Here is a 23,507-nt window from a genome sequence, read left to right as displayed (position 1 = left end):
CCATTTTCAATTCATCAGGACATATGACATAGATAGACAGTACTGCTACATCTATACATTTATGACATACCAGATTAGCAAATACAGTACTGTTTGTGATACAAAAAGTGTCCAGAAAAGAGAGTATATACATTTGACATAAAAACTGTACAGGTGGCAGCGTTTGCATGGTTCTCGGATTAGTTTTAGTTTACTCAGTTTATTTGAGGGACAGTGCATATTAATTAACAGTTTATACATTTATAAATTAATAAATTAAACTGTAAATATGCTAACATTAGCAGGGTTGCTAGTTTTCAGGTGTAGTCCCTGGGCTAGATGTTTAAGCCATAAAAGAAACAGAAAGTTTAAAACATATTCTGTACATTCACTCTAGGCATCTAAAAAAATAAATAGAATACAAATAAAAAAGACAAATCAAAGCTATACATGTATAAACACCGTATAGGCAGGCACACATGGCAGGCACACCATATGATAATCACAATAAGGACAGTCAGGCTAGTAGGCAGGCATACTGGTGCTGGGCAGCTGGACTGCGATGTGACTTGCTAACAGCATTTATTCATAATATATTGGTACACCAACATTTTTATTTTCAATTCCTTTTTATTTATTAAAACATACACAAAAACATCCATACACAATAAATACAGTGCCATAGCAAAAAAAAAAAGCTTAACAGAACAGTTGCTATTTCTTGCGTCGGTCATGTTTCCTGATGATGTCTATGAGGTTTTCCTTGGTGACCAGGGGGTCATCGGGCCCCGGCCTGGCCTTCTGCTTCTCCCTCCTCTGCTGCTCATGGAGGTGGGGCGAGTTGAGGAGCTGGGGAGGCAGGATGGAGCCGGTGGGCTTGACTCTGTTCACCACCTCCAGGAACACCCGCCTGTTGTTGTTGTTGAGCAAGGTGATGGCCGTGCCCCTGTGGCCCAGTCGGCCCGCCCTGCCCACCTGGATGAGAAGGGGAGACAGAAAAGGGTTAAAGGAACACAAGAAGATGCACACCCATTTTCTCTCTGTGCGTTCAGTACAAAGCTATCCGTCTGCAAGCTAGTCTAGCTTAGCACAAATGAATGGAAGCGGATGCGGATGAGCTAGTTAGTTAATACATAATTCGTTTAGTTAATATATTAATATTAGTTTTTATACATTACATTTTTTTATCTTTCCAGTAAAAAAAGGGATCTTTCTGAGAGCTCAGACAAATTAGTCAACATTTTCTTAAAATTAAATGAATAAAGCCAATAAAGTAGTGAAAGAATCAAGCGTGTATTTCAGATAAAACCAACCTGGTGAACGTATTCGTCCATGTTGGATGGCATGTCGAAGTTGACCACCAGTTTGACATTGACCAGATCCAGTCCTCTGCCCAAAACTCCTGTGCTGACCACCACTTCAAAATCTCCCTCCAGAAGTCCCTGGACAGAAGAGAGAGAGAAGAGATGCATCACAGGCAAACTACAACCTGGCTCGTCTAAGAAAGTCACAGCACAGTTGTGATGTAGCTGAACATATAATTTCTTCTTTTTTTTGCACCAGCCTGAATATGTATATCTTTGCACACTATGTGTAGCCTATATAATTATGTTGCATAACTCTGTACATAACTGTTGCTATAGCCCTGTACATACTGTTATATCTTATACCTGTAGAGATCCCTATACATGTATCTACTCTTTTTCAATACACACATCATATCAGCCTCACCCTGAGGATGCGGTTCCGTTCCAGCTGGGTCTTGTCAGAGTGGATGGCTACAGTGTTGAGGCCCATCACCTTGGTGACTGCCTCACACAGCAAGTCTGCCCCCAGCTTACAGTCCACAAACACCACCACCGGAGGCTGGTACAGCTTATCATCCTGAAGGGCCACAAGGAAACATGCAGGTCAGTTACTGTCCTGAAAGGCCACAAGGAAACATGCAGGTCAGTTACTGTCCTGAAAGGCCACAAGGAAACATGCAGGTCAGTTACTGTCCTGAAGAGCTACAAGGAAACAAGCAGGTCAGTTACTGTCCTGAAAGGCCACAAGGAAACATGCAGGTCAGTTACTGTCCTGAAAGACCACAAGGAAACATGCAGGTCAGTTACTGTCCTGAAAGGCCACAAGGAAACATGCAGGCCAGTTACTGTCCTGAAATGCCACAAGGAAACATACAGGTCAGTTACTGTCCTGAAGAGCTACAAGGAAACAAGCAGGTCAGTTACTGTCCTGAAAGGCCACAAGGAAACAAGCAGGTCAGTTACTGTCCTGAAAGGCCACAAGGAAACAAGCAGGTCAGTTACTGTCCTGAAAGGCCACAAGGAAACAAGCAGGTCAGTTACTGTCCTGAAAGGCCACAAGGAAACAAGCAGGTCAGTTACTGTCCTGAAGAGCTACAAGGAAACAAGCAGGTCAGTTACTGTCCTGAAAGGCCACAAGGAAACAAGCAGGTCAGTTACTGTCCTGAAAGGCCACAAGGAAACAAGCAGGTCAGTTACTGTCCTGAAGAGCTACAAGGAAACAAGCAGGTCAGTTACTGTCCTGAAGAGCTACAAGGAAACAAGCAGGTCAGTTACTGTCCTGAAGAGCTACAAGGAAACAAGCAGGTCAGTTACTGTCCTGAAGAGCTACAAGGAAACAAGCAGGCCAGTTACTGTCCTGAAGAGCTACAAGGAAACAAGCAGGTCAGTGTGGTTTAATAAAATGTTTACACACTTCAGGGGATATTGTTGGCATTTATTTCGATAACAATACCAGTTCTAGACTGAGCTTCTAAATTTGCTGCCTTTCTTGAATGAAAGCATTTTCATTATGAAAAAAAGAGTCCGGATTCCACATTTTACTTGTCAGGCAAGTAACCGAAGACGCCCACCATCAGAACAGCGTGGAATATGTCTTTCGACCACCCAGCGTTGGATCAATAAACACGAACGATATTTGGAATGGCGATCAGGAATTGGAATAATCTTTTTGGAGAACATCTGATCTGAGGTAAGGAATCTATTTGACCAGTATTGGGATAATCAGAGCTGTTTTCACCTATATATCAACATGTGTGTGTGTGTGTGTGTGGCTGTGAGTGTGTGTAGCTGATCAGGAAATAAGATAATAGATTTTTCAGCCCGCTTCTATAGCGTGCATAAGTACACATATACTATCGATAATCTAGCGTTTATTTGAAAACGATTCATAAATAGGCCGAAAAATTACAACGTGTTTTGTGTATTACAGTAAAGCGCGATTCCTGCAGAATAAACTTTTTTCTGAACGTTCCAAAAAACGAGCGTTTTTCAAAATGGTATAAAACGGAAATGAACCGATTAAAAAAACAATCCGTTTCTACAATGTTGACTGCAAACAAGTCATTGATAAGCGACGGTCGTATTAGACACATAGCCATAATTTAAGATATAGTTTATGCATTCACAAATGTGAGCGCTCTGTCATTGAATAGAGCGTCGGCACTCAACAGGGTATATAGGACTGGCAAAAAAAATAAAAAAATAAAATAAAGATGTATACCGTAATTCCTCTAATAGTAACCGGGTCTCAAATACAAGCCGGGTCTCTATTAATGGCCGGGTGCGCTCTTGAGCTAAGCAATTATAAGCCGGCCTCCTAATACAAGCCGGGTTACTAATATACTGAGCTGCATACTGAGCTAGTTACTTGATTTCACTTTGAAAACGTTGAAATGACCAGTGACCACCTGTAATTGCACTGTTTACTATTTCATACAGTACTTGGTTTCAATAAATGAACCCAGTACATTTTACTGGGTTCAAACTGACACAAAATGTTGATTTATTCATTATGATCCGTTTGAAAATTTGAAATATAGGCCTCCCTCTTATACAGGCCTCCTCCTATACAAGCCTGGTACCCGCTACAGTTGAAACAAATACAAGCCGGGGTTACTATTAGAGGAATTACGGTAATGTTATAGCATAAGCTACCATGGATGGAAAATATTTACAAAGCACATTGTCATCAGGACATTGGTTGATTTCATAACTTTTGGTCAGAATCTGAGAGGTTAGAAGGTTAAAGTACCCGAGTGAGAAAGTCAATATTATCCCATATGGTAAAACAGGCCCTGGTTACTCAAGAATTATGCTCTCGCACCATTTAGTGGGCTTATGAAAGCAGTCCCTTCCTGTTCCCTGCCCTGTATAAATGGTATGCGCCGCAGCTCAGTTTCCTGGAGTGGGACCATGGCTGAGGGCCCACCCATTTCCTCTGGACAGGGGGGCAGGACTGTGGAAACGGCTGTCTAAATATGGTCTAATGGGGAGACTGGAGCGCCAGGAATTCCCAACTCTCGCAGGCAGTTCATGAAACCCCCAGCCTGCAGCGACGCACGCTGAGGCACAGGGTGACGGCTTCAAAACCAAAGCCATATCTACCGCAGCAGTAGGGCTGGGCGATCAATCACATTTCAATTTCAATTGCAAGTTCGGCTTCCCACAATCATGAAAACAAGATAATCGAGATAAAACGATTGCTGTGCCACATGCCGTGTTGCTCTCATTTTGTCTTGTGTTGTAAATGCAGCGCACCCTTCCTTCACATCGGTGCGCTACACCCCCTCCCCAAGTGTTGAGAGGGAAGAGGAAGGCACGGCATGTTTCTCTAGTTATTTTGAAATGTCTATGGTAACTTTACTTGTAGAAGATGACAGAAAGACGGCCTTTGGTCGAGAATTAAAGGTAAAACTAATTCAGTCGCCGTCATATGACGTTCTCAAATCAATGAGTAATGGTTTTAAAATTATCTTGATTTTTAATATCAATCAAAATAATCGTGATTATGATTTTTGCCATAATTGAGCAGCCCTACACAGCACTCACAACAGATAGCTGTAGCTCAATCTGAATCAAATAAACTAGGAAAATGGCATTCTATGTCAATACAAGCTCAAAGATCTCTCAACCTACATTGAGGATCTCGAACAGCTTCTTCTTCTTGGACGGCTCCTCCACCCAGAGGACAATCTGCCTGATGTTGGCACACGGCTGGTTCTTCTCGCCGATGGTGATGCGCACGGGGTCCTGGGTCAGCCGGGCCGCCAGCTGCTCCGTGCCCTCCGGGATGGTGGCCGATGTCAGCAGAGTCTGGTGCTCCTCGGGAACGTGCTCCAGGACCTCCAGGACCTGCTGCTGGAAGCCCATCTTCAGCATGGTGTCTGCCTACAGAACGTGCCACAAGAACGCAAGGAGATCGAGCTGATCAGGCTAGTGTCCAGAGCTGAGGGGTTCTTCACTGTGATTCTAAAGCGCTGAATTAGCAGCTTAATTTAAAATTAGGGCTGTGTATAACTGGCAAGAATCTGGTTATACGATACATATCACGACACGGGTTACTATTCAATATATTGTGACATATTGCAATACTAAAAACAATATATTATGATTTCATAATGTTGTTATGGTATAGAAAACACAGTATGAGTAAAACAGTTGACTTTCTATTGTTTTTCATGCAATCTGAACAGAGAATAGAATTTGTATACATCAACAAGAAATAAATTATTCTTACAGGACTCTCTTTAAAGTGAACAAAATAGAAAATAGATCAAAGTTAACGGAAAGTAAATGGATCCGTTACGAGGTTGATATAGTGTGGTATGTATGGTCTTTCAATAATGGCCTGGAAAAAGTGCTGTGAAAAATATCACCATACTGGGCACCAGATATCAATATCGTATGTACTTAAGTATCACAATATCACAACACAGGATATATGAGTCCCAAATTAAAATCGTATCAAATATAACCATGAGAGGTCGGAGGTCAGAGACACCAGCACACAAATATCCTTGGGTTACTACTGATATTCTAAATGTTAAAATACTAACCTTCACTTTGCTAACTATGGAATGGACCTTGCCTATAATACTACCTACTATGCTAATATGTCTTTACTACTATGCACTCAAGACTGTAGCACCCAAGTTCAACACTGTTTGATGAACAATGTTACTGACCCGTAGTTGCCAGAGTTGTACCCTTCCTGCTGACTTGTACAGAACTTGTAAGTCGCTTTGGATAAAAGCCTCAGCTAAATGACTAAATGTACATCTACAGTAAATTCACCTCTCTGCATCTGAGCACTCCTTTTTTTGTACGCACAGATGTCGTAATAAAAGTCGACATGTTTGCATTCATCTCAGCATGTGGACTATGTCTTTGGAGTCTGTTTAGCTCCAAGGATATTCGTGTGTGGGTGTCTCTGACCTCTGACCTCTCACGATGGTTTCCTCCAGAGACAAGCTTCCGATGCCTCAGTGTGACAACGGGGGCGCAGTATGAAACCTGGCAGATCGTTATCACAACTTCTTATTTTCTTTTTTATCCACTTTTTCTATTTTTCTCCCATCCCAATTCCACTGTGCCAATTCTCCCCTCCCCTGTCTTGAACGTTGCTCGCATATGCCCCCCACTGGCCGGTTGTAGGGAGGATAGAACCCTTGCATCACGTGTCCCCTCCGATACACGAGGAGGCAGCCTGTCACATCTTTTCACCTGCCAGCGCGGACTCTCATTGGCGAGGTGTAACGTGTGGGAGGCTCACACTACCTCCGCCATTTCCTGTCTCTGCTGTGCAGGCGTCCCCAACCGACCTGTAGGAGTCGCTGTCCACAACGTCCAGATTACCACCGATCGACTTCCACCCGCTAACTCTGCCAATTGAGTTAGTATGACGGCTGGCCCAAGCCGGAGGCAACGCCGACAGCCGGACCCGGTGTCTCTTGCGTTGGTGACGAGCACAATGTCCGCTGCGCCACCCAGCCACCCTCGTTATCACAACTTCTATAATCCAGACGTACCTCGTCCACCACCACAACCTTCACTTCGTTCAGCTTCACCGCCTTCTGCTTTAAGACCTCGATGAGTCGCCCCGGGGTGGCGATCATGATCTAGGACGACACAGGGCGAGCGTGAACATGCAGGCACAGCATCATTCTGTTCAACAACTTTTTCAATTAACTATAGTAAAACTATAGCATTCCTGTGGGTTTACTTACACACACACACACACACACACACACACACACAATAACTACTATAGTGAATCACTATAGTATTCATATACTTTGTCGTGTTTCTATGGTAAAACCACATGAGTACTTAAGAGTGATTCACGAAAATGTCTATAATATTCCACTAGAAAAATACTATGACGATTCATTACCTCTGTAGTAAAGCAATAAATAAAAGAAAACACAGGAATAAAATAAATCAATACACTATTCCTGTAATTCTCTAGAGTACTATAGGTTTTACAATCGTTCAGTTTGGTATGGAGAGAGGCTAAGCGGGCGTACCCTGATGGTGCTTTTGAGCCGGTGGAGCTGAGGGGGCAGGGGCATGCCCCCCACCAGGAGGGCGGTCCTCATGTTGGGGAGGCCCACCACCAGCTCCTTGACCTGCCTCTCGATCTGGATGGCTAGCTCCCTGGTGGGGGTGAGGATGAGAGCTGCAGGACTGCCCACACCATCAGCTGGTCTCTGGGGGGGGGGGGGTATATATGGGTTAATGACTGAGGTCTAGACCTATTTCCTGCACAGTGGCTTTTGTGCAACAAGTAAAACTGCTGCTTCAAGATACTTGGCGGTTATTCAAAGTTCAGCCACAGACCAGGAACAATATTTGAACGAGGATGATTCAAGTCCTGTGGGGGAATAGAAATGAATACACATTTTTTTTAAGTGAATGTTATTCCAATGGCCATTCTCTGTCTCACTTCCAGCCATTCTGCCTCCACTACTTCCAGCCATTCTGCCTCCACTTCCAGCCATTCTGCCTCCACTTCCAGCCTGTTTCAGGGGTAAGAGGGGGCCCTAGTCTGCACTTACACATGTCTATGGATGATTACATAACATATAGAAAAACAAGTGTAAATTTAGCTGTGACCTTTTTCAAGTGCAAGCTCAAATGCAAGCTTTATTGTCAATACTAGCATATGTACAGGACCGATAGAGGATAAAAATGTGTTTCTCTCTGACCGCCGGTGTACACAAAATATTAAAGAAAAAGAAAATTTGGGGGGAAAACACAGTAGCCTTAGTGCAACCTAAGGTGCAATATAATGTAGCAGCATATTCCATAACATCTAAAGTAATTGTCCAAAAGTGCTTAGTGCAGAGTGTGATTTAGAGGGCTTTTATTTTTATTACAAAGTGCTTAGTGCTTTTTGGAGCAGAGGGAAGCGTGGTTGGTTGGTTATTTTCAAAGCACTTGGTGCATTACAGTCCTGACTTTTTGGTGCGCAGGGGGGAGAGTCCAGCATCCTGACAGCCTGATGGATGAAGCTGTTGTTTTTTTGCGATAGGCCACTCCCATTGCCGCAGCCAGGCTACTCCCATTGCCACACCCCCTTTGGGCCAATTGACATGAACATAATACACATACCTCACTTGACCTCCCTGTCAGATTTCAGCCTCCTTCCAGAGAAAACGGTGGCCACTAGAGGGTGGGGAAATCTTTGTGGCCCGACCAACTGACAGACAGAGTTATAGAGCTGCTCGTCTCGGCAAAGAACTGGATATAAAAAAAACTCAACATTCTGTGAGTTCACAAAATCAGCCTGCGATTCATTGTTAATCGGGCAGTTCCAAATCTCACATCTAATGACATTACAGGTTTGAGTATTCTGGATTCTGCATTTCGGTTTGCAGTTTAATGTTTCTATGAATTCTAGGTTCCCAGTTAAATTGTAAAATTAATAAGTTCAATTCTAAGCTTTCTCAATAACTGGCATAGATTAAAAAAAAAAAAAAAAAAAAAAAAAAAAGAGTCTCTGCTTATGAATTACTCCTTGCTGTTGCTTCAAAGGAGAAGGATGGAGCCCAGAGGTTAACAAACTTTACTTTATTCAGAGAAGGTATCAAGAGAAAAAGGTGCAATGCAGCAAAGCACACTCTTTGAAAAGGTTAGCGTTGAAGAAGCCTATCTCCAGCCGGCTCCAAAAAGCTTCTCATCTTTTATTTATAGTATCCTCACCTCACCTCACCTCAATTCCTGGAGGGCATGTGCTTGTTTCGGTTTTACGCCCAGCACCAATGTGCCTGACTGATCACTCTGTGGCCCTATGCCTGGCGGTGGTTCAACCGGGCATATGACACCCTAAAAGAAAATCCCAGTGTTGCCCAGCATCTGCTCTCACATATACCCATTACCTACACATGATGCCTTTAGAAAGGCCTTCACCTGTTAATAATTAGGGATGCACAGATACCGATACTGATACCAGGCCAAAATAGAATATCGGAGGATTTCCCTGATGCTCAAATCTGATACCAAGGAACAGGTCTAACATGCCAGAAATCTAAGCCAATTGCTTGATTTGCTGCATTTTTCTGCATTTAACTAATCTCAATATAATGGAGAAAAGTTTATTATATCTCAATGTTTTTTGTCCAATGACCCAGAAATGATGGTCCAAATCTATACTGTCCATTAATAAAAGTAACAGATTGGTACTCTGTCTGTATCAGCCGATACCCAAAACCCAGGTATCTGTATCAAGTTGGATCAGTGCATCCCTATTAATGATAAAGATGTAAGAGGTGAAGATGTGTTGTGTGGGTATTGGGTAATAGGTATGTATTGTATTCTTAAGCAATAGCTCATGACAGGTCATGGTATATGGTTATTATATAACAGCTAAGTGATACATTTATTTTTGATACATAATGTTAAAAAATAAAATAGGCCCTCCTGGCTGCCTGCACTGCAAGGCGGTTGCTATGCAATATACCAGGGGTAGGCAACCTTAGGCACGCGTGCCTGCATAGGCACGCGGGGGCATTTGCATAGGCACAGGGGGCAGCAGTAAAAAAAAAAAAAAATTATATATATATAATTAATTATATATATATAATTTTTTTTTTTGCTTTGAAATATTATAATGAAATATTTTGCACTGTTGTCGCATTTATCTTGTTGAAATCCTCCCACAGGTTCTTTTTACTACCACATATTTAATTGAGACCCTTTATTTGTTTATTATTTCAATTTAGCTGGAAATACATTGCTACATCATTCAGTAACATTTGCAGAGCCTTATAACAAAAACATTATTACGGTCACCATTGTGACCAGTGGGATTAATCAACTAATTTTATTATTTATTTTTCTATTTCATTGAACATTGCACATGTTAAAAGCCATATTTTTTACTCAAAATGTGAGTATTACCAAGTCAACTTGTGTTCTTAAAACAATGACAATAAACATAGTTTTATTAGGTTGAAATAATGTGGTTGTGTACTTATTTTTCTGGATTATTCTGGATTGAAAACTGAAAACCTTAATGCACAGTAACTGAACTCAATATTTTTAAGTTCTGGTAACTTATTATTATATATTTTTTACAGTGTAGTCTTGCGATCAATCAAAACTTATTTACACGATATACCTCACATTCACCCTCCATTCACATCCTGGTGTTCTCCTGGTGTTCTCCATTAGGCCTGTAGGTGGAGCTATGACAGCCCACGTACAGTACACACACCGATGGTGTGTGATGTGTCCAAAAATGAATGGGCAAATGTGAGTGAAATGGTCGCACTGTATGCAGCTGTTTGTCTGCATTGCATTCCCCCCCCCCTACTCAGATTTAGGGTTGATACAACCATCATAATAATATTGTTAATAATAACAATAACGATAATGATGTAATAATGTAAAAATTATCATTAAAAATACCTGATTATGAGAAAAGATATTTACGATGCATGGAATATTGTTGAGGCACACTAGTTACAACTATATTTCAAACAGGCACTCCATGTCAAAAAGGTTGCTGACCCCTGCAATATACACATTAGCAACTAGCTGGCATTCTTTTTTTCATAGTCGGGCAGATATGCAGACTATTTACCAAGGCCGAATGCTGTTTTAGTAGTCAGTAGTCAGTTTGTCCAAATAACGCCTGTTTGGATATTATTTGCTAAAACATTTTGGGAGATTGAGCGGCTGCGACAGGACTGGGGTTGACGCCCAGTTTAACTGGGAATCCCCATTCAATGGGAGATTAACTATCATAACCGATCTGATCATCCTACTATATTCCTTTATCTGTAATTTATTAGTCTCCCCAGTTAGTAGCTAGATTAATACATTTAGTGAAAGTGTCAATAATCAAAGAATCTGGATAAAACCATCGCTTTATCCGTCCGATTCAGATGGATGCTAACGGACATTTTGAACCTCTCAAAATTACGCGAGGGATTCCCCGATCTGCATGCGTCAGCCCTGACCAGACCGTCTCATTTAACAAGACTAATGTTTTTTCCCCCTCAGACGCAGAGTGATAAGGATTAAACCATGATTTTGTGAAAAGGAATTAGAATTATATCTGTGGATTATGCTCAATATACCATGGCTATGAACCAATCAGATTGCTTGATTTGAGCTCCCCGTGCAGCCAGCTGATGAAGATGTCTAGATTAATAACCGTACTGTACCTCCAGTGCCCTCACCACCACGGGCAGCAGGAAGGCCACGGTCTTCCCCGAACCGGTGTCTGCGCTGGCGATCACGTCCCTGCCAGTCAGGCCCACGGGCACCATCTGCATCTGGACCGGCGTGGGCGCTTGGTAGCCCGCCTTCTTCAGGTTGGCGCCCAGGGTGGCGGGGAAGCGACAGTGTTCAAACTCGACCACCAGTCGGCCCACATCCGTGCCCTCTGTAACAATGCAAAGCTCCCGCTTCACCCGCTGCACCTGCTCCTCCGTTAGACCGGATATGAACGGGTCTTCCTTGTAGGAATAACCCGTTTCAGGTTTCCCAGCGCCGCCGGTGTCGACGGACGGTTGCGGAGATTGCCAGGGCGTCTCGCGGCCTGTCGCTTGTTCGCGATTAAACGCGCCCTCCCCGGTTCCCAGGCCCATTTGGGCCAAGTGACTGGCCTTGCACTCAAGACTGCAGACGTCGTTGTCGGTGCTGTCACAGATGTACTCCCCGTAACGGCCACACATCACGCACACAGGGTCCCCGGGCTGGGGCCATCTCTGGCTCTTTCGGAATGACTTGACAGGTTCCTCCTCTTCCTCGCTATCATCTGAAGAAGACCCTTGAGGGTCCTCACGTGGCGGGCTCTCCTTCAAAGATGAAGAATTGACACATGATCGTATTGTCTGTCCCGGTGTCTTAGCATCGGTGGGTTCTATCTTCCCCTCGAGAGGAGTTGCCGTAGAGCTCAGAGCAGGTGCCTCTGGCGTCTCCTCGCTGCTCCTCTCCTCCTTCTCCTCGCTGCTCCTCTCCTCCTTCTCCTCACTCACTTTGTTTTTCTTTTTGAGAACTTGGCTTGAGCCTTCAGAATGTCTCTTCACTTTCAGAGCTCTTGGCATAAACATGTTTATTCTGTGAACACAGGGAAGCAGGATGTTGTCGTCAAGTGGTCAGAAATCACGAAAATGAATTGTCTAACACCCCCCCCCCCCTCCTAATAGACAGTCTCCTCCCCACCGTATTTTCTCCCACCCACCCCCTCCTAATGTACAGTCTCCTCCCCATTATTATGTATATTTTCTGTTAGGATCTCTGGGTAACAGTACTGTATATTAGCATATCGTATATGTCACAAATGTAACAGTCCTATATACCTGTATGTCATGTATGTTGTGTATGTCATAATGTCACTATGAATTGAAAATGGGGGACCCTGATGTAAACAAGACGAACGTCTTTCACTGGTCTGCATCTGCTTAACAATTGTGTGTATTGAGCCGTACTGTATTGTACCCATTCTGCAATCTGTTAAATAAAGTTTTCATTCATTCATTCATTAGCTATATGTATGAAAATCCCCCATCTTTTTGGACCATCTTGACAAGCCTGGAGCCAAGAGAGAAATGTGTGCACTTTTTAAGCGTTTTAACAAGCTTAACGTTAAATAGTACCTACGTTTTCGGGAATACCGCACGTGAACCGTGCCGTACCGCAAAGATGGAGACATTACAATAACAAAATCATATTTCCCATTGCGAAAACCAAAGTTGTAAATAAAAACGAAACCGTACCTTATCTGCTACAGCCAGACACAGGCGCATGATGATGACGTAACGGTTCGTTGCATGTTGGGTAATGTAGTTCATATGAACTCCAATCTGTGCAGCAAACTCCTTGTTGTGTGTGTTTTTGCAACATATTGATGAATCGAAAACAGTTGCCTCGTGGTTTTAAAACAGTGCAAAAGGCTCTCCAGCCTCTGATGGTTTCTGGTGGAACTGTATTTTGCTCCCTCGCCACAAATGGTCGCCTCAGTTTTTACAAGGTAGTCTATTTATAGGCATAATATACAATTACTATACACCGATAACACCTCTGTCTAATAGTGTGCGCGTGGAATTGTGTTTTTTAAATGAATAGATATTCAGACGTAATGGCATAACACATGCCTTATGTAGGCCTACATGTCAAAATACTTCCCAAAGGTCAGTGAATAAATACCACGATCACAACACCAGAGGGAGCTCCACAAATCATGTTAAACCCAGATTCGGCTCAAACAAGGGACTAAACACGTTTCGCAATTATGCCTGTGGAACACCCTACCCACAGCTGTAAAGGAATGTGAATCACTACCCACTTTCAAAACCACTCTCAAAGAACACCTACGGGAGACTGCAATTCGAAACTGGCCCCTGTAAATGTCCTAACACAACCCCCTCCAATGTACAGTAAATGACCAAGTATGGTTTTGTCAATATTCCAATGTACAGTTTTGCTTGTACAGTTGTACAGTGTCCCCCACCCACCCACCCAACCACCTCCAATGTACAGTTTCCACGTCAAATTTATATACTCTCTTTTCTAGACTATTTTTGTATCACAAACAGTACTGTATTTGCAAATCTGGTATGTCATAAATGTATAGATTTACTGTCTATCTGTATGTCGTGTATGTCTGTTATATTATGATGAATTGAAAATGGGGGACCCTGATGTAAACAAGACGAAAGTCTTTCTCTGATCTGCAGCCCCTTAACAATTGTGTATGTATTGAGCTGTACTGTATTGTACCCATTCTGCAATCTGTTAATAAAGTTTTCAATCAATCAATCAATCAATCAATGTGGTGCGTACATTTGCTGCTGGGTTGTGTACGCGCGTGCGCACAGCAGCAGGGCTTCCAGAGCCACAGTGCGGCAGGAAAACCGCAACAAGGAGGCAAAGAATGAAATGAATAGAGGGAATACAGAAACATAGCCTACCAGAGACGAACATGTGAACCTAAAGGGAAGAAATGCGTTTGAGTCCAAAGAATGGAAATGTTTATGTCAATTCCAGCTGAAAAGAAGATGCGCCCTTTTCTCTAAAATCCAGGGACGGTTGACAGCTATTCGGACGGACGGACCCGTTTCAACTGGTAGCACCGTAGCAGTGAGATGATCAATATCACAACCAGTGATTCATTTTTAGCAACGTTTTAAGAAAATAGAAAATACTTGAAACCTGCCTCTGAAATAGCATACCTCACTGAATGGATTGCGAGTAGACTCTATAGAAAGGCAAGGTACTAAAGCTCAACGAGCTAAGTCGAATTTGTTGTATGAAATTCCGTTAGAAGTGGGATGATGACATTTTCCATCGCGTCTTAAGGCTTTAGAGACACTTCTGGGAGTTGAACAACATGGGTGAAGTGCCAGACACTAAGGATATTAAAAAGACATTTATTGCTCCAGCAATAAAGTCTTTTGATCATTATGACTTCGCAAGAGCCAAAATCTGCTGTAGCCTCACATGGCTGGTGGCGAAAGCATACGGGACAGGTAAGTTGTTTTTTCTGTGCATTATTCTCTGTATATTTTGCATTTAAGTCATTTTCAAATGCTCGTCAGCAGTCTGCATTGCTAGATTAATTGACAAAATACCAGTACAGGCTGTATGTTGTTTTTCTAAGAAATAATTTCTTTGTTGTTTTTTGTTTATATTTGTGGACCATCGACAGAATTCCTTCTGAACAATATATGGCTATCGATTGTTCAGAGATAAAGGACTCTTCCGTTTTCATGTGTAAACATTATGACCATCAATATGTATGATCCTCCTCCATTATTGGATCAGAGGGATGCAGTGTGTAAACAAGGCTGCAACAAATGGTCTCTTCCTCGACACTTTGTATGTTTACATGTTTACAGTAAGACCAAATCACACCTTTTATGCAAACTTTGTTGATGTAGGCTAAACTAGAGGTTTTCTCTACAGCAAGTCACGATATTTTTGCCTTAAATACTAATAATGATGCTATAATTGAGTAGGGGCATTCTGCTTTCTTGCTCAGATTAAGAAAGCATTGGTTTAGTTTAAAATGTATTGTCATTATACAAGTAGTTTGGCATCCAACCAGAGTGCAAATAAAAAACAATAGTGCAATAGTAATATACAATGTACAGGTGATTAAACTGGGTTTAAAATATATGAATGGCACTACTGAGTACAGTGCTAATCAGATGTATACAGAGTTGTAGTATTAATATGCAGGCTACAGTGATACAGGTATAAAAACACTATGGTTGATTGATTGAAAAGTTTATTAACAGATTGCAGAATGGGTACAGTACAGTACAGCTCAATACACACACAATTGTTAAGGGGATGCAGTCAGACCAGAGAAAGACTTTTGTCTTGTTTACATCAGGGTCCCCCATTTTCAATTCATCATAACATATATGACATACACAACATACAGATAGACAGTACTGCTACATCTATACATTTATGACATACCAGATTTGCAAATACAGTACTGTTTGTGATACAAAAAGTGTCCAGAAAAAGAGTGTATATACATTTGACGTAGAAACTGTACATTGGAGGAGGTTGGGTAGGTGGGGTGGGGGTGGGTGGGGGGCTGTACATTGGAGGTGGGGGCGGGTTAGGTAGGGGGGGGGGGGGTACGGGTAGTTAGTAAGTCATACTGGCCGGCAGCGTAAGTAGTAGAGTGTTTGAGTTTAAAGTGTTTGAATCTAAATTAATCTAATTTCAGCCTGGATCTGATCCACGTTCAGTTTGTAGAGGTAGGGGAGGGGGGGGTGGGGGCATGGCTACATCCATTATGTGACTCATGACAGGGCCAAATGCTTTGCACCTCACTCCATCGTTCCAGGGTTTGTTGTTGTCTGGCTTGGGAACAAAGCGTTTGACTCCTGTGTGCTCATGGTAAAGCACATTCAGCGTGTAAAGATGCACATTTTTAAGGGGGTCTTTGTCGCTTGTTGCAAGCCTAATAACACACCAATTGTGCTTTATTTTACACACTTTTTTGGAATGGGTGCAGAGAGCATTATGTTGTAGGGCTGGTTAGTAGAGCTGCTCAATAATGGCAAAAATCATCGTAATTATTTATGGTTAATATTGTGTCAGTGGATTTCCTTAATAATAATAATTCACCTGAAAAACAAAAACATGACATTTAGATTGTCTTGGTTTCATAATAATTGGAAGCCAAATTCGTCATTTTAAATAAAATGTATTGATTAATTGCCCAGTTAGCTGGAAGGTTTCAGGGATGGATGAGGTAGAATAACACAGCAGAACTACGTAGGTGCTTCTCCTGCAGCAGATTGAAACCTTTGCTTGGGTAAAAGCGTGGGTTATTGGCACGATGCCTCTGAATAATACCCTTGTGGTTAAAAATATGGAGTGTTACAGCCTCTCTCTTGTTCAAAACAACAAAAGCACCCACTCTCACTCTCTGCAAATGATTAATAACTATTATTTTCACCTCAACCACAATCTTGGTTCATAGCATCGCCATCGCCCGAGGCACAAAGTAGCTTACTCATGCAAGAATGATAATGAACCGTGGTTCAGGTCTACTATGGGCTGTAGCTGTAGCACTCAACACTTTGATGCACATTGTTACTCAGCTGATAGAGTTGTACCCTTCCTGCTGTCTTGTTGTACAAAACTTGTAAGTCGCTTTGGATAAAAGCGTCAGCTAAATGACTAAATGTAAATGTTTGTGCTTTTATTTTTCTATTCATGTCGACACCATTTGCATCGCTGATAATTGGGAGTTTTCAGTCTGCACAGTCTTCACAGGGTTACAATGGATACGTAAATCCTCAAATATAGGACGTGTCTTCTATTTACCTCAGCTGCAAAGAGAGAGAGGCTTATATAAAAGGCAGGCCTTAATTTCTAAAAATGACACTCATGGACATAATCCCTTAATTTTCAGACTTTTATTGCATTATTATTATTATTATTATTATTATTATTATTATTATTATTATTATTATTATTATTATTATTATTATTATTATTATTATTATTATTATTATTATTATTATTATTATTATTATTATTATTATTATTTTCTTTTAACACTTTGATTGCCTAAGGCTAAATTCATGATATACCATAGGTTGCCAGCTCTATTTGTCTATGGAGAAGTTCCCCTTCTTTGCAGGGCTATAACTTTTTAAATTCTATTGCTAAATTGCCATTATTAGGGCCCATTCAATGTCCTATATGTATTGTTCAGGGTGTATGAACGTTAAACTTTTTCATTCACATATTCATACTAAAATATGATCTAAAGCAGGGGTAGGCAACCTTAGGCACGCGTGCCTGCATAGGCACGCGGGGGCATTTGCATAGGCACAGGGGGCAGCAGTAAAAAAAAAAAAAATTATATATATATATATTTTTTTTGCTTTGAAATATTATAATGAAATATTTTGCACTGTTGTCGCATTTATCTTGTTGAAATCCTCCCACAGGTTCTTTTTACTACCACATATTTAATTGAGACCCTTTATTTGTTTATTATTTCAATTTAGCTGGAAATACATTGCTACATCATTCAGTAACATTTGCAGAGCCTTATAACAAAAACATTATTACGGTCACCATTGTGACCAGTGGGATTAATCAACTAATTTTATTATTTATTTTTCTATTTCATTGAACATTGCACATGTTAAAAGCCATATTTTTTACTCAAAATGTGAGTATTACCAAGTCAACTTGTGTTCTTAAAACAATGACAATAAACATAGTTTTATTAGGTTGAAATAATGTGGTTGTGTACTTATTTTTCTGGATTATTCTGGATTGAAAACTGAAAACCTTAATGCACAGTAACTGAACTCAATATTTTTAAGTTCTGGTAACTTATTATTAGATATTTTTTACAGTGTAGTCTTGCGATCAATCAAAACTTATTTACACGATATACCTCACATTCACCCTCCATTCACATCCTGGTGTTCTCCTGGTGTTCTCCATTAGGCCTGTAGGTGGAGCTATGACAGCCCACGTACAGTACACACACCGATGGTGTGTGATGTGTCCAAAAATGAATGGGCAAAGCAAATGTGAGTGAAATGGTCGCACTGTATGCAGCTGTTTGTCTGCATTGCATCCCCCCCCCCAAACTCAGATTTAGGGTTGATACAACCATCATAATAATATTGTTAATAATAACAATAACGATAATGATGTAATAATGTAAAAACTATCATTAAAAATACCTGATTATGAGAAAAGATATTTACGATGCATGGAATATTGTTGAGGCACACTAATTACAACTATATTTCAAACAGGCACTCCATGTCAAAAAGGTTGCTGACCCCTGATCTAAAGTATAAGTATGTTTTCATCTCTTTCTGCAGCTTTCTCCAGAACGTGATTTATAGCCCCAAATGCATTATATTGATGATCAAATACAGTTTGATAGCAATCGGCGCGATATAAAAAAAATCCAACTGGACGGACTTCTGGAAGTTACTACACGTCATCTGATGTTGACCGGATGGGCGAGGGGGCGTTTATAATTCCGTGGGCAGCGTTATACCATTCATCTAATGTGGGTCAAATGTTCATCATAGCAGTTAGTGTCGAACACGGAAATATTACACGCTAAAACTCACCCCAGTCTCTGCGGGCCGTTGGGCGATTAGCGTGGGGTAGACAGTTTTCCATTATGGGATGTAAAAATACCCGGTCCATTTCCATGTTGTATAATGGTATATACGTCCAAATCATGTTGTTTATCGAGTTATTGGCAACGGATCGCTATGTATTGTGTCAAGATGGAGTTGCGGGAGCTATAGAGAGTGGCCGGAAGTAATATGGGTGAACAGCACTTCAGCCACATCACTTCCTGTTTGGCGCTTCTGCCGATCGGCCACCAGATGGCGCTCTTGAACCGCTAGAGGATTGAGAGGAGCTCTGAACTGTGTGTGAAGGCTGCGGATGGAAAATATGATTCCGATCACAGATTTTTGAAATATTGATATCAAAGACGAGTTACGGCGTCTTCGGCAACTTGAGCATGGCGGGGAAGGACGCCTAAACTCGTCTTCTGGCAGTTAAAGTGTTAATATGTACATTGTCTGTCTACATTTATTTAGACTAGCATTGGTATTTAAATATTGAGTGCAGTTGAGTAATTGTGGGATTAACGTAATTCACACACTGAAGTTGGAACTGTCTATACTAGGTTGTGGGGTCCGGGGACGGTTTAGCGTGTGGTACCTTCTCGACTTCCTCCGTCGAATGGAGTTGTTGACATCCAGTAGCTTTAGCTACTAACGCTGTCATAGCATCATGATCTCTAATGTGTCAACTGGACAACGCCAGCCTCTCCTGCCAACGCCATATAGATAGCGAACGTTAACGTTTGCAAACGAAGTCAACGTCATCCAGCTGACACCACATATCTAGATATTATGACAACATTAGCTAGCAGCTAGCGCTAAAGCTAACCAGAGGGAGACGTTAATGTACGGTAGTCAGTGTAGCGGGAGGCAGCACTTGATTTCCATTGGCAAGAGTTTATCTCATTCTATATCACGGCACAAAAAATAAAAAAAATACCTTTTTTGCGACCTTATAATAGAGACCGGCCTGTGTTTGTCTAAATGCATCAAACCCCCCGGCCATTATGAGAGGCCCCTACTTTATCAGAGGTCCCTCCTCTATTTGAGGATTTACGGTAAACTAAGTTAGACTGTGAACAGCGTGAGAACCTGGTGCAAAGAGATCCAGATGGTGGTGGCCAGTGAAGATTTAAGATTAGATATAGTTCAGCTTTTGAAGCTCTGTAGTGTTTGAGACAAAGCTCGAATACAATATCTGACTGAGTGGCAGAATTGTATTTAAATAAGTGTCTTTGTCTACCCACCTAACGAGACAGAACAGAAGATAACTGATTTCATCCAGGTTTTCAGATTTGGCTGAAGGCTATTCTATTCTTTTAAGAATGACATGTGAAGAGTTGTTTAACAGTTTGACTCAGTTTATCTGATGGTGGTGGCCTGACAGTTTAATTCTGTGTGCAGACAAAACGAGGTACTCCTACTCTACAGCCCGAAAGCAGATTAGTTCTCGTACCTCGCTTGTAATAGTTGGGAAATACAAAAGTTCTCCAAGAGATACTCTGTGTCTTTTCAGAGAGAGAGAGAGAGAGAGAGAGCTCTCAGGTGTGATTACGCCAAGCAGAAGTGCATAGAGAATATAAAGCTACAGTCTGTAAAGGAGATACAGTACTGTACAAACAATATTTGTTCATGCCTTTTGAAAAGGTTTAGTACTTTTCAGAATACTAGGAAGCCACAGCATTGGACTTTAGATGACAGACATAGAGCTTAAAATACAGCTTTTCATCAAGATCTAAAATGTATCCATTCTAAAGGACTGCAGTAACATTTAGCTGCCAGGGCCAGGCCACACCAAAATAAACCATAATCTTTTGGTGTAGTAAACTAATAAGTCAAGTCAGGTTTATTTGTATTGCCCATTATCGCAATGACATGTCTCAACAGGCTTCACAGGTCCACATTATTCTGGACACCCCTATACTAACCCTCAATGAGGATGGAAAAATCTATCTCATTCTCAAGCAACGCCCTCTTTTATTGATCCTCCAATCACAACTGTTGCTTCCTTTGAGGGAAGATCAAGATAGGTCAATTCAAACCAACCAGACGTACTACCTTCATGCCGGTGTTCAATGGCAGGATCAGTAACGACTCTGTAGACGTGTGGAAGTACAGTCCTCAGCCTGTCACAGTCCAAGCGGCGTAGCAGCTCTTTGATCCACCACTCTCCCTCTGATCAATGTGCACACAGAGCCATGGCTTGTGTTCTAGGTACGCACAAACAGAGAAATTGAGGGGCGAGTTGGACATGATGCCTATGTGGAGGTATGCATCATTTTAGTCCTTGTGGACCCCAGTGGAGTTCATTCCGTGTATGCTATGTCAGGACTATGATGCAGCCTTAAAGGAACACAGCAACATTATGGGAGATGTGCTTACCGTCTTCTCCAGAGTCAGACAAGAAGATGGATACCTTCCTCTCTGTGCGTTCAGTAAAAAGCTATCCAGCTGCAAGCTAGCCTAGCTTAGCATAAATAAATGGAAACTGATACGGATAAGCTAGCCTAGCTGTTGCCCAAAACCCCCTCTCTCTGAGTTTTAAGCTAGGCTAGCTGATCCGTATCTGCTTCCATTAATTTGTGCTAAGCTAGGCTAGCTTGCACCCGGATAGCTTTCTACTGAACGCACAGAGAGAAAATTGGTATATATTCTTGTCTGGCTAGATTGTTGAAAAATGAATGGAAATCGCTAATAAAAGAAATAACGATTAAAAAAAATAGATTTCTCGTCGTTGGCACTCAACGCATGGCACTTCTGTACTGTACAAGGTAATGCTATTGTTGATTTGCAATTTTATTAAACCTTTTCCTCTAGTCCACACTTATAGAGACCCATAGATGACCTTGTTGATAAGCGTATACCTAGCTTGTTCATAGTGTGAGGATCCGCTTTCATTGTGGGTCTGACGTGATTCATTGAGGAGTAGGAGGGTGACGTGGGAAGTGTGAGGCTGAGAGGGAGTCACTGGGGCACACACACACACACACACACACACACACACACACACACACACACACACACACACACACACACACACACACACACACACACACACACACACACACACACACACACACACACACACACACACACACACACACACACACACACACACACACACATTCTCATTAACATGTACACCCGTCTGCTGCCTCTGATGCAGGGGCATATTGTACATCCAGAGTGTGTATGTGCATATTTGAATATAGTAATTTAAGTAGACTCCTGGTTTCCACATTCAGTAGGTTCCAGCTAAGCATTTTGGTTTATTTGTGAACCAACTACTCGCAATATTCGATAGACACTCACACACTCACTCATGTACAATAGAGAGCATCTTGACCGGCAACATCACCTCCTGGTTTGGGAATAGCACTGCACAAGACCGAAGCAGACTACAAAGAGTGACACGTTCAGCCGAACGCACAATTGGAGGGGGGCTCCCCACCCTCCAGAACATTTACAACAAGCGTTGCAAGGGCAAGGCTAAGAGAATCATTAAAGACTCCAGTCACCCGAACAACTGCCTCTTTGAACTGCTGCGGTCAGGCAAGCGATACCGGAGTCTCGAGGCGAGCACAGAAAGACTCAGAAGAAGCTTCTATCCCCAGGCCATCAGGCTGCTAAACGAACAATGAACACTACACAACAACAACCACCAAACGCACATAGCACACACATCCACACGCACACACTCACTTTAAACAAACACACTGTAGCACCCACTCCACACACTTTATAGCACACACCCACTTTAAACAAACACACTGTAGCACCCACTCCCCACACTTTATATTTATTGATGAAGGATTGCACTACAACTCGTACACCTTACTGTAAATTGTACCTAAATTGTACCTCATCCCATTTCTGCTTTGCACTATATAGTACTGTACATTAGTACACTGCATAGTATTGTATATTATATGGTAACTCAGAACATTGTACATATGTCTATACCGAACACTGTGACCTCATTTTCTTCTTCTAAATTACATGCTATACTATGTTATTTGATACTATCTTGTCTAGCACAGTCTCTGGAGCGTAACAGTAAGAAGCATTTTGTATGAAAGTATTCTGTACTTCTGTATGACAACTATTAAAGAAACTTGAACTTGAACTTGAACACACACACACACACACACACATACACATACACATACACACACATCATGCCTTTCACTGTGATGAGGTAGCGAGTAAGAGGGGTGTTCGCAGGGAGCTGGAGGCAGAAGTACGGACAACATTAATCGATTAGGTTCCCCTCATACTGCTGTTGCTATAGCAACGTGGCGGTCTATCCATGGAACTCAATGTCGAGATGCCGCCTATCTATGAGGTGATGATAAATGAAGTAGACTTGCCAAAGTCATGGACTGAAATAAAAAAACAACCGATGAACAATGTGCTAAAAAATAAACAACAATGCCAATAATTTAAAACCTCGAAAAGACAATCCTATCTTATCATCATCGCCAGGCACATTGCTTCCTGTATGCACAGGCTAGTCTTCAACTTCACATCGATGGTCCTTTACAGTTTTCCTCCACTTTCTCCTAGGGAAGCACCCGTCCCACTATTTCACTGCTGATATTATCCATTCAAAGTCCTA

The 23,507-nt window shown here is 41.8% G+C and overlaps 2 protein-coding genes across 3 annotated transcripts in view; one reads left to right on the top strand and one right to left on the bottom strand.

Annotated features, from left to right (window-relative positions):
- Positions 1 to 276: 276 nt before the first annotated feature.
- ddx59 (DEAD (Asp-Glu-Ala-Asp) box polypeptide 59) lies at positions 277 to 13,065 on the bottom strand. Of its 2 annotated transcripts, none has more exons than XM_084308790.1 (8): positions 13,016 to 13,065; positions 11,459 to 12,356; positions 7,313 to 7,495; positions 6,815 to 6,904; positions 4,923 to 5,174; positions 1,711 to 1,863; positions 1,293 to 1,421; positions 277 to 954 (listed from the first exon to the last, which is right to left on the bottom strand). In XM_084308790.1, exons 2-8 carry the CDS (start codon positions 12,347 to 12,349, stop codon positions 694 to 696), a joined length of 1,959 nt encoding a protein of 652 aa, XP_084164916.1. In that variant the 5' UTR covers positions 12,350 to 12,356; positions 13,016 to 13,065; the 3' UTR covers positions 277 to 693. The 2 variants fall into 2 exon arrangements, with proteins under 2 accessions (XP_084164916.1, XP_084164915.1); XM_084308789.1 differs by having other exon boundaries at positions 12,900 to 13,034.
- Positions 13,066 to 14,299: 1,234 nt separating this feature from the next.
- Positions 14,300 to 23,507, top strand: part of camsap2a (calmodulin regulated spectrin-associated protein family, member 2a) — a 102,813-nt gene continuing 93,605 nt past the window's right edge. The window contains 1 exon segment of the mRNA XM_084307969.1: positions 14,300 to 14,767. Within this exon segment, the coding sequence (XP_084164095.1) occupies positions 14,629 to 14,767 (139 nt within the window). The 5' untranslated portion in view covers positions 14,300 to 14,628.

The sequence above is a fragment of the Notolepis coatsorum genome (genome assembly GCF_963971535.1).
Source record: "Notolepis coatsorum genome assembly, chromosome: 2".
NCBI classification, from domain to species: domain Eukaryota; kingdom Metazoa; phylum Chordata; class Actinopteri; order Aulopiformes; family Paralepididae; genus Notolepis; species Notolepis coatsorum.
This window is presented reverse-complemented; position numbering and strand designations above follow the sequence as displayed.